Source organism: Pimephales promelas, chromosome 1, assembly GCF_988280905.1.
Source record: "Pimephales promelas chromosome 1, fPimPro1.hap1.1, whole genome shotgun sequence".
Lineage (NCBI taxonomy): Eukaryota > Metazoa > Chordata > Actinopteri > Cypriniformes > Leuciscidae > Pimephales > Pimephales promelas.
Genome location: NC_142769.1, coordinates 41,326,699 through 41,338,784, shown reverse-complemented (window position 1 = coordinate 41,338,784; position 12,086 = coordinate 41,326,699). Strand labels below are relative to the sequence as shown.

Below are 12,086 nucleotides of genomic sequence, written 5' to 3'. Positions count from 1 at the left end.
TCTGAATGCAGCAAAAAAATGTCAGAAATACGTAATGTAAACTCAATTATGAGTTTATAATGTGCAATTGCGAGATATAAACCCACAGACGCAGGTTTTTTTGTGAGTAAAAATTGTCAGAATTAAAAGTGATTCACTTTTCAATTTATTTTCTGTGGTGGAAAACAGCTTTCATACATACATGAACAGTATATGAGGTTGTTTAGGTCAAAAAGATTTGGTTGTTTGGTAGTGCATCTACAATCTACTGAGATTTTTTTCTACTGCTGGTGTTTATTTGTGTGTATGTACATACATTATGTCAGTTTACAGTACGAACACATGAGTCCAGTATGATATCAGTGCATTCCCAGGTAAAAGACCCACCTCCATATCAGTGCAGAAAGTTGCATTGGTGCCGAACAAAATTTGGCACTGTTCATCGGCGCTGTAGTGCATCCCGGGTAGTTTGGCTGGAAGACGGACGAGGTAGCGGTTACGTGGGTCAGTATGCAGCAAACAGGCACTGGCCTTTGATCTGGAAGACAGTACGTGTTAGAGAAATCAACAGGATGTACAAAACATCTTCACACACAACTGGAAAACTTGCAAGCTTTCCTATAAAAGAAATTTAGAAATTCTAATACTGGTTTCCATTGCTAATTAATTTGTCCTCTCTCCAACTCTAATCTCTTATCTTCCTATAAATGTAAAATTAGAAAAACACAGACAGCTGTAACACAACAGATGTCTGCAAAACCAAAAGCGGTTTCCAAACTCTTATTTAAAGAGGGCAGATAAGAAATATTTTGAAAGGGTTGACGTTGATGGCTTAAACCCTAATGAGCGCATACACTTCGGGATTTCCAGGCACGTCTGCTTTCTGTAAATATTTAATATTTCAGCTCATCCTAAAATAATCAGGAAGGCAAGGCATATGATACTGTGTGTTATGTAAAATATGAAAAAAAGTTCAACAAATTGGATGTAAATTATTCAAAAGAAAATTGTCAAAGCAATTTGGAATTTATGTGAATAAAATAAATAAAAAATTGTGAATTTATTCGACAGGAATTTAATTGAAAGACTGTAAACAAATATCGGCACACAGCCACTGCTGCTTCCAAGGAATCAATTTATTGCACCGTACAATGTTTTGACCCGAAGGCCTTTGTCAGACAGAGACAAATGGATTGGAAAAAGCTGGGACGTTTTTTTTTAATCAATCTTCCTGGAATTACTGTATTAAAGGCAGAGCTCAATTCTATGAAGAGCCTCCTCACATAAGTCCCTTGATGTTCCATGTGACTCAATGCAGTATGAAGAGCAATAACGAAAGCATCTTCTTTAGACCTATTTGCTGTGTAAGTGAACTGGACTGGATCAAAGTTAGGTTGAAGACTGGCTTTGATATGTTGTAAGGACCAAATTCTCAACGGGCTGTTTCTATTTTTTCAATGTCCTATTTCAATGTAGTTTATTTGTAAGTTCTTGTAAAGCCCTTTGAGACACAACCTTTAAAGGTGCTACATAAAATCATCTAATATATCTGTCTCCCTTATAGCATATCTAGTGTGATGTTCAAATTTTGGGAGAACAGCCTTTAGGTCTGTCTGCATTGAGCAAGTAGACTAGAGCCATGCAAGAACTGGCATCTAGTGGAATCTAAACAGCTTTAACTATAACAATAGTAAGTCCACATGGAAGATAGATCAGTCTGCATTTAACCATCAGATACTCCAAATCTGGAGAACAATGTCTGCCTATACATTTTGCATGAGTGCACCAGTTGTTGTGTGTGTTAATGCATTATCCCCCTCATATCAGAGTCTTCCGGGATATGTGGGTGAAGTCATGTCTCAGTTAATATCAAAATGCTACAGAGTTTATTCACATAGATTTGTAAATTAAATTCGTCCCTTTCGTTCTTGATAGATATGGCGTTTGAAAGAAAAATGCTGGGCAGTGGTGGTTTGTGCGGTTGTCTCCTTAGTCTCGCCTGGTCCGTTACACCCCTAATCTAAACTAAACTAAATTTAACTAAAAAAAAGTAAAGTTCAATTCAATTCACATTTAATTGTATAGCGCTTTTCACCGTTTCAATGCATCTTTACAGAAAATGTAGCATTGGTGCATGTTGATAAAGTAAAACCAAGGAAATTAATTTCCATGTGTGTAACATCATGCTACACATTAAAGCTGCTGTCGTACAGGGCACAGTATGTGTACAAACAAGAAGCAGCATGCATCCGTGATTTTGGAGAGCCATGTTGTCATGTTATCGTATAGCGAGGAGCTTTACTCTACAGGAAGAAACATTAATCTGGTCGATTGTGTCTGGCATTAAAATACTCACAGAAGCTCAAAAGCACAGTTTGGATAACGTTGGTATCTGCTTAGATACAGTGACACTTTGTAGTTTGAATTGAGGTCAGAAGTAATCCGGGCACAGCAGACAGTGAATACTGCCGCTTTATTCTGTCATCGGCTGCAGTACATCCGTGAGGATCGATGACTCCAGCCGGTTCTTTGTTTATAGAGCCGGGCATACACTATTAATCCTTGGCTTCCAGAATGAACTCTATTCAAACGCTTGACTGTTTGTTCATCTTCCTCAAGGATATTTTTGGCAGAAAGGTAATGTGGGAGACTGAATCTAGTCTGTTTAGTGGTACTTATTTATTTATAGCAAGTAGTTTGGAAATGATATGGAAATTATTTACTAATTATAAATATATTATTAATACTACAAATATGAATGTAGATTACACATATTATTTATTAATCTAAATATAATCATTATACTTTTTAGAATTAGTCTTTTTTTTTTTAATAATTACTGTAAAATAATTATTCTCATTTGTACACAGTTCGTTCATGTGCACATAAAAGTTTTTCTGTATATGCAGAATATGTTTTTTTTTTTCTGAAAATGACACTTTTTAAAGGCACCGTAGCATTCAATCATCATATCTGCAAAAATTTATTTATTGTTCTAAATTAAATATAATTATAGCAAAATTGCTATATTATTACAGCAATGTTGTTTAAAGGTTGTATCAGTGATTTCAGGCCCAAACAAAAATTATCACATAAACCATTTCACCGTCTAGTTATTAGTATCACCCATTACAAAAATTGGTTGATCACTACTAATAATACTAAAAAACAGAGGCTGGTTTGAGGATTTTATATTTTATAGAACTCACCTGAGGAACTTTTCCAGGTCGTCACGACTGCAGGTGGACCAGGAGAGATCACTGGGGTTCCGACCTTTGACCCATTCCCCAGACATGATGTGAGAGTGGCCTGTGCAGCTGGCGTGATCGTCGTCATGGCTCATGCCCATGCTAAAAGAGAGAAGACAATCAAAAACACGAAACACTAATGAGAAACAGCAGTGATATCCATAAAAATGGGTCTCACCCAGGCAATCTTAGTGCACAATAAATACTTATTATTTATGCTTGTTAAACATAATCATTAACACGCTGTTTACGAAGCTACCTTTGAATGCATAACAATGCAATATTACTCTAAAATAGAGCATGTGTGCTCACGAAAGCCAAAGCAACTCGAGTCATAAGAGTACTTTCTCTTAAGCCCTGACCTACATTTCCCAAATTAAAAACAACAACCAAAAACTGAAGCAGCAGCAGTGAGCCCAGGAACTAATAAAGAGAGCAGTGTGGATTTCCAAGCTGTGTCTCGACTCCCGCTAAAGACCAAAGCAATAAAAGTCAAAAGACACACACAGAACACAATAGAAATCAAGGAGTAGCCGTGGAGAAATAAATGAACAAGGAGAAGAATGTGAATGCTACAGCGGTTTCAACGCCACATTATGTCAAGCTTTAACATAGATGAGCGCCTTTTAATATCAATGGGGTGATTTGGTGAAAAAAAAAAAAAACATGATTAGCCTTATTAAAACAGGACTTTTCACTGCCAAGCTAATAACGGTCAAGTGCTTTCACAAGCCAAATACCCTATCAAGCGTCCACAGGACTTAAAACCCTTGGAAGGGAAGCCATCATGCATGACCAATGTTTGGCTTAGTGCTTAAAGATATGGGCTGGTATTATGCAGTTACTAGGTGGTTTCTTACTGCCCTAAATCAAAAAATCATAAGTCATATAGCTTAGAGAAGTCACTGTTCCTCAAAAAGCCAAACACAAGGAATCATTAATAAACCATAAACTGTCCAAGTTCGTCGACAAATGGCCTTAGTGTTTAGCCTGATCTGGCACTTGTCTGAAGTATAAAATCATTGGTTACCCGTAAGCCAATCACATAACGTTTGGTTATGACGTGTGTTATTCGCCAATTCAGCCACATCGAATACGAAACCTTCGAGCGAAATACTGGATTGAACATGGCTGACCAAGTTTTGCTGCCTCCTTAACCTGATCCTCATGAGTGCAACCAAGGGGAACACAATCACAACTATCGCCTTGCCAGCCTTTGGCCCGCCCAGTTTCTTGATGACGATCGGTAATAGTTGATAAATTAACGTTAAACTTTTCCCAAAACCAGTCGGGAGTAGGGCCACAACATCACTTCCATTAAAGTGAATTTAGTGATGAAATAGCACACGTAATTGTAGAAAAAGTAATCACTGTATTGACCTGCCTCTCCTTCCTATAATGTCGAATTGAATGCTGGGATATTTCTGCCGTCAAGTTCACACAAGTTACCAACCAATGCATCCTCGGTAAAATGGGCGTGTCAAGAACATGGAAATGTGAAGTATACAAGGAAATGTATACTTTATACATAAACGTTAACTTTTGCAATATTAATTTTTTTCACAACACTTTGATGGTAACATACTACTGTTCAAAAGTGTGGGGTCAGTAATATATATTAGTTTTTAGAAAGAAAGAAATACATTTGTTCAGTAAGGATTCATTAATTAACTAACATTAATTAACAGTAAAGACATTTATTATGTTTCTTGAGCAACAAATCAGCATTTTAGAATGATTTCTGAAGGATCATGTGACACTGAAGACTGGAGTAATGATGCTGAAAATTCAGTTTAGCATCACAAAAATAAATTACATTTTAAAATATATTCAGATAGTATACAGTTATTTTACATTAAATTATGGTTAATTTTTTTTTTTTTTTTGATTCAATTAATGCAGCCTTGGGGAGCTTAAGAGACTTTTTTCAAAAAATCTTACCATTCCCAAACGGTAGTGTAAATAGTCTCATTCACATTGTGTAATTTGCCGATCTCACCTAAGCACCAATTACTCTCCACTCATTGAACAGACAATCATTATGCGGAAAGGTGCTTTGACTAATAATCACATTAGCAGTGATGACACTAATGAGGCATTGTGGGTGGACTGAAATATGATGCATTCTGACAATACAAAGGATGTTTTCATTTCAAAGGACTCGATACATGCGGCAAACTCCACATTTGTGTTACACCAATGTTCCTAGAGCACCATATTCATGCTCCTTCAGCTGTTATTATTGGAAAATGATCAGCGTCTACACTTGATAAAGTGTAACGAATGGAGCACTGCTAAAACAAGACTCCAGACAGTCATTAAGCTTTGTTACGCCCCACACACCAAATCAAAAGGTCTTGAGTAGATCACGCCAGGTGCACTTATGATGAAATATGAGAAACTCCGCTCGGTAGTCTGATAAATCTTAATCGCTGTAGCATGTGTTTATTAGAGCTAGTAAATGCCATGCTTTCAGAAATATTCAATGCTGCAGTAGTGCTAACGACTGAAATCATCATTTTGATGTGTCTTTATTGTAAAGAACTTAGCATGCATATAAACCCTATAATATACTTGCTTTAACAGTGTTTTTACAGACTCGAGACAATGGAACCCCTGTGTGCGTGTGATGACTAGCGACGCGGCCCTGGTATCGGCACCAGCCGGGCGTGATCGGTGCCAACTCATTACTGTCGGGCATTAAACCCGACTTTGGCCAGTGCCGTCCTGCTGCATGCTATAATAGTGGAGCAGATATGGTGATAACTCCTCTGAAGACTGGCACTGCCACAAAGACGGCGCTTACGCTAATGTAGCTTGGCCGTTTTTCCAGACAAATTTTGGTGTTGGCTGCCCATCATTGTTCTATCAAAGAGGGCTTTATGCTTGCAAGGAGATGAAGGGCTGCTATTGTGAGAAGTGAGGAACACGTAGTCGTGGCATTCAGTTCAATCCAGTAATTCATGTGAATGATGTGTGAACATGAAATGTCTTACAGCATGTTGTCTTTCAGGAATTTCACTAGATTTTCCAAATCACTCGGTGAGGATGGAAGTGTTTTTGGGGTCTTAATCAGTCAATGTTGTTAAAAAGAGCAGAGCAGACCATTTACAAAAAAAACAAACCAAAAAAACACAACAGAGAGCATCACATGCACATGTATAATTTAGATTACAAACTAAATATTTACATTTCTGAAGAGGAGTCTTATCATGGATGAAGATGTGGTCAGGTGCCTCCACCTTTGGTAGATTGCATTAATCTACTTTACTTATTGGACCAAAAAGGCCAATGTTGTCAGCCTTTACAGGGCTCCAGACTGCGACCAAAAATTGAGAGTGTGCGACTGAATTTTACATCCAGTCGCACATGTGCGACCAGTAAATTTGCCACACGTTAAACGCATGGTAAAGCGTGGAAGAGGCGCGTCAATGAATCCGTGACAAGAATAGCGCGCGTAAACGTTTGTGGGAAGGAGACGGAAACAAATATCACAAACTGATGTGCGTCTGAGCAATCAGCGATCTATCGACTCTTTAGTCGTTACCTAGCAGCGAATGCAAACAAAATGAAAGTGGAACGAAAATACGCCACTCATGTATGATTAGGACCGTGGAGCAGCAGCAGCGATCCGAACCATTGACAAAATAAAGCCCAGAACTTGCCAGTCGCGGGCCGATCTCGCTCACGCAACACTGTTAGGAGAGCCAGTGAAGAAATCCATTGAATTCGCCTCAGAATTAATAACATCAACACCACGAGATCCAGTGAACACTCCGATTCGGCGCAGAGTTCTGTTATAAATATATCAGATCAAACAGCGCTGACGTGGAAACCAGGAAAAACACTTATAGAAGGCTTTCAGTCCACAAATCAGCCTAACAGAACCATGAATTTAGGAAAGTTAACTCTTACCATAAATATGATAATGTGTAAGTAGCCTACTACACATCCTTTCCCAGCACTTCAATAATATCATATATAAATGTTTTATTTTTTTGTGTTTTTTATGTGATTACCATACCAACACATTTTTTGTTCATCCTTTAAAGATTGTCCTTAAACGAACAATTTTAAGATGTTGGAAAACTCTCCGCTGCGCGTCGGCCGGTTTACGCCTCGCCGTCGTCCATTAAAACCTGACAATGGACACCTCGTCGGGCATTAACCCTTACTTATTACTATCACTTTTGTTCATTTCAATGTGTTCATGTGGAACAAAAGTATTAAATACTGACCCATAACTTTTGAATGGTAGTGTATGTACCATTGTAGTATCATCTTCATGACACTTCTATAATTCTATGAGAATGCTTATTATAACCCAACCTATAAAATATGTCTTGAAATTTCACAAGAGTGTCTGATTATGATAACTTTTGTACAATGTGTTTTGCTGGAATGAAATTGAAGCCAAAATGATTTTTTAAACTATATTGGATAATTAATTTTCATTAAAACAAAAAAAAAAATCTGGGATCCTAAACACAAATGATGTTACATGAAGTCCATCTTCACTGTACATGAGGTTTAGACAAGTATCATGCTCAGAAATTTGAAGTACTACAGTGCTTCTCAAAAAACAGTTTTCAGATGTATATTTCATTGCATGGATCAGAACTAATTTTAAGACAATTACAGAGCATCTAAATCAGTTTTCTGCAGTTTTCAATGCATTTAGACTCACTTGTGGCCCAGCTCATGAGCGATGGTGAAGGCCAGGTTGAGTCCGTTGTCCTCCGCCAGCACACACTTCCTCTTGGAGCTACAGGTGCCACCTAGATAAGCGATTCCTGAGGAAAGAGCAAAGCACAGAGTGAGAAAATATTAGACAGAAAAAAAGCACAACTGAACCACAAATCTGATACTTTACTGTTTGAAGGGTCATTCGCAGAGACTGGAGAACATTTAAAATATATCAGAAGACACCTAGCAACAGCACAGCAACCTGGCAAGCACCCACAACGCTCTTAACATCTTCGTGACAGCAAGTTTGCACAATTAACAGTCAGTCTCATGTCTTCAGAAAATATAAAAATGTAGCCACTTGCATCAAAAAATGTGACATCAGAACCTATGTCACATCACAGACTATCACCTTTCCAGTGTTCCTGTGAAAGCACCTGGTTTGTGTCTGACACTGGACGAAACCCAGACAACCTCACTTAGCCTCTGACCGCCATAAGCAAAATCAATAACTAGAGAATCAAATTCAGCCCAGATGCTTGTGTTAAAAAAAAAAAAGAGGAAAAAAAACAATACAAAACTGTGTTTAGGATGACAAGAAAGCAGTTTGGTCCTGCAGAGGGACTATGTGGAATACACTGTAACTCAACAGGAAATGAGAATGTTTGATTGCATGACGATACATCACATTTTTCAGATTGTGTGGATTGTGTAGATTAAAACTGCATTATACTGTTAAAGAAAACTTTATGAAGAATATATAAAAATATGGAACATTCATCAGGCTTCTTCAACTGGTCATATAAAAATCAAACCAGTATTCATTGATCTTATAGCATCTTATTTTTATTCTGTAAAAATAACAGAAAGCATTTTCTATTAGTAAATTGTGAAAAAGTTCATGTCTGGTTGTGAGCACAAGCCTAAAATCTTGTTTACATAGGAGCTGGCTACAGTAGGTTTTGAAAAAAGTCGATTATTACTTTAATTAGTGTGAACAAATAAGCACGAAGCATCTCATACATACTAACACACTCTTCACTGGCTTGTGTGCAAAACAGCTGTTTACTATCAATACAGAATAAAAATACAGAACAACAACAGCATGGCTTAAAGGGCCCACAAGAAAAAGGCAATGATAAACAAGCACTTAACACAGCAAGCACTTAACACGTCTTATTAAACAAAAACAGATTAGAAATGATTTCTTCAGATGGTCTTACATGTTTCACACAGTGGTTCAATAAATATTGTTCTAAGGCAACAGGACAGACACCCGCCCGGAAGCACTAAAATATCTTCTGTGCTGGTGAACGCAACTAAAAAATAAAGGGAAATTTGGATGTTCCAATGTAGATCATAAATCAGTGTTTCTTTGTTATTTGGTCACAATGTTTGATGACTAATGCTGGAAATAATTGCCATGTAAAAACAAATGAACTGTGCTTCATCATTCTTCAATAGAACATATCATATCGAATCCATGTTTGAAGACTGAAACCCTAATTCAATCATCAAACGCAAACACTGTAATATCATACTAGCAATACAGAGGACTTGATGATTTGCTTGTGTCAGGATTTTTTTTTTCCATCTGTACACATGGAGCTGTGGTTTAAAACACATGTTGGAAAATAATGGGCTATGCCATTTTTTTTAAATTGGCTGGAATTGTATGATGGGAAAATTATTTTCTATGAATGCCATATAAAGAGAACAGCAGGTTGATTGGAAAACAGATGTTGTCCTAAATTCCTTCACTTCTCTTCTTATGCTCTATTTCTTCTTCCATTTTTTCTTTTTTTTACAGCCATGCATACTAAGACAAGAGCTGCAATTATATCTGCTACATGTGTCATTGACTGATTTACAGTTTAAGGGTCAGATGAGTTCAAGTTTCTGTAAGCAAGTCTCTGCAATAGTTTTGTGCAGTTATTTGTAAAGCCTGCTCTGAGTTGATGGAATGTAATCTATAATGTGTAATGAATGCCTGGATGCGTGAACTACAGATGACAGACAGGTAAGCTAAATTAGGTACGACTTCATTGTAAATGAATGGAAATGAGAGCTCGGTTTACAAATTATTTAAACCCCCTTCTTTTAATTTAATTAATTTGAAAACAGGATGAGAAATGTATGAATTTAAGTATAATTAAATACTGTAAGTAATTAAAATGACTGAATCTCAAAAGATATTCAAATCCACTGTAATTATTAACTACAGAAGCCAAGTTTGAGACAAAAGGACGATAGATACAACAATAAAATGACGGATTGATTGATTGATACAACAGATTTTGGATTTCCTTCAGCTTGTGGAAAAGCTGCTTGTGCTGAGGACAACCTTTCAGCGGGCAGTTCAGAGTTGTGGCAGGAGTGACAGGAATTCCCTTTTTATTGCTCACTTTTGATGTTGTTGTCGAATGAGAGACACTAGAGGTCCCTATATTACAAGCCGGAGCCTGAACCTGAAGCAGTGAAGATGCTTTAGCACGCTTTATGCGTGCCACAATGACAAATGCAGCTACGCTGTCTTGCAACCTTCCAACGCCCATAGTAAATTACCGTGAGTCCCATTCTGAGGCACACAACCACCTAGTAAAAGGGGCTCTAGTCTGCCACAGCTGGTGGCAGACCTCTGAACTCATCCAGGGACCATACGTGAAGGTTCCAGAGGTTGCCAGATTGTGCCATTGAGAAAGTAGGTCCTTCTTTATAGGAATTTGCCAGGGAGGGACCGATGACGTCAGCATAAGCTCTGAGAGCCAGTTGGGCCAATTGGGTCTTGATCTTGCACTTGATGCACAGTGTCTGAGCAATGAGGCTCACTGAGGAAAAATATGTACTTGCGCAGGTCCCGAAGCCAGCTGTGCGCTAGTGGGTCCATGCCAAGGAGGGCCTGAGTTGGGGAATACCACAGAGTGCAATGAGAGGATTCCTCTGAAGCAAAAAGCTCCTCCTTAGCCTCGTCGAATCAGCTCTAAATCAGCTGGACTACTTGGGGGTGGAGTCTCTATTTTCCTCAGAGCGTGACCTGTCCTGAAAGCATGTCAGCTGCGCGATTGAGAATGCCCAGAATGTGAGTGGCTCGCAGGGACTTTGACCATATGAATCAACACATGCTTGCCAACACATTCTTGAACCAGTGGGCGAAACCCTTTCAGTGCACATATCACAACCAACAACTCTAGGTAGTTGATTTGCCAGTGCAAACGGGATCCTATGCAGTGCCTGAAAACTGCCCAATAGCATACGGTGCCCCAGCCTGTGTTGGAGGCATCTGTTGTGACAACAACATGCCTGGACACTCGCTCTAGGGGAACACCTGCCCATAGAAATGCGTGCTCTGACCAAAGAGTGTTCGATGTGATGGCAACACGATGTGTACCACAGCGCCATGCATATCTCTGGATTCACAAAAGCGGTCTCATATCCTTCATCCCTAGGTCACCTATTTCACGGCAGCTTAGGCGGGTTCTTAGCTGCCTGGTGATTGACGGGCAGCACCAACTTCCTATGAGAGGGCCGTAGCGTTTAAACTGCTGACCTAGGCTCCTTGGCGGACGGGCGCCATTCTGCAAGTACAGATGCACCACAATCATATGCTCAACTTGTTGTAGCAACTCTGTCATACTCAGCCTGAGTTGTCAGACCCGAGGGTGGGAGACCAGGAAATTGCCTCTTTTAGACACCACTGATGCACCCAAAGGAGCTTCGCGCACTTAACTGTGCTCAAACAAGAGGGAGAACTCTTTGAAAGTTCTTTGAAAAGTGTGCTCTTTGAAAATCCAACAAGGTGAATGGACAGCCAGCAATGCTTCTCTGCATACGAGATCTGGTTTTGAATGTGTAGAGTACACTGGCCTCCTTTTATACCTGTATATCCAGGGGAGTGGCGAGTTTCTCTTTTGTAATGTGTCTCATCTCTGTTTCTGCAGTCTTTCTTCAGTTCAAATCTCCCTCTTGCTCGTTACCTATCCTCCAATGTCAAAAGCCTGATTGGCAACACGTTTGTTGTTATGCCAGACCGACTAACTTCCAAACAGTATATTTGAAAAACGACTTACCCCACCTTTAAGTTAAATCTGTAAACCTAAAATGTTGCTACCATATTTTTTTTATAACATTTTTGGCAACCACAGCTGCTGTTTTTTTACTGTAAATTTCCTGGAT

At 38.8% G+C, this 12,086-nt stretch overlaps 1 protein-coding gene across 1 annotated transcript in view; it reads right to left on the bottom strand.

Annotated features, from left to right (window-relative positions):
• The window catches only part of adamts17 (ADAM metallopeptidase with thrombospondin type 1 motif, 17), a 98,442-nt gene that overhangs the window by 45,798 nt on the left and 40,558 nt on the right, over nt 1–12,086 (bottom strand). The window contains exons 8-10 of the mRNA XM_039673474.2: nt 7,915–8,020; nt 3,189–3,329; nt 367–517 (exon numbers count right to left, since the gene is read on the bottom strand). Of these exons, the coding sequence (XP_039529408.2) occupies nt 367–517; nt 3,189–3,329; nt 7,915–8,020 (398 nt within the window). The remainder of the gene's footprint in view (nt 1–366; nt 518–3,188; nt 3,330–7,914; nt 8,021–12,086) is intronic.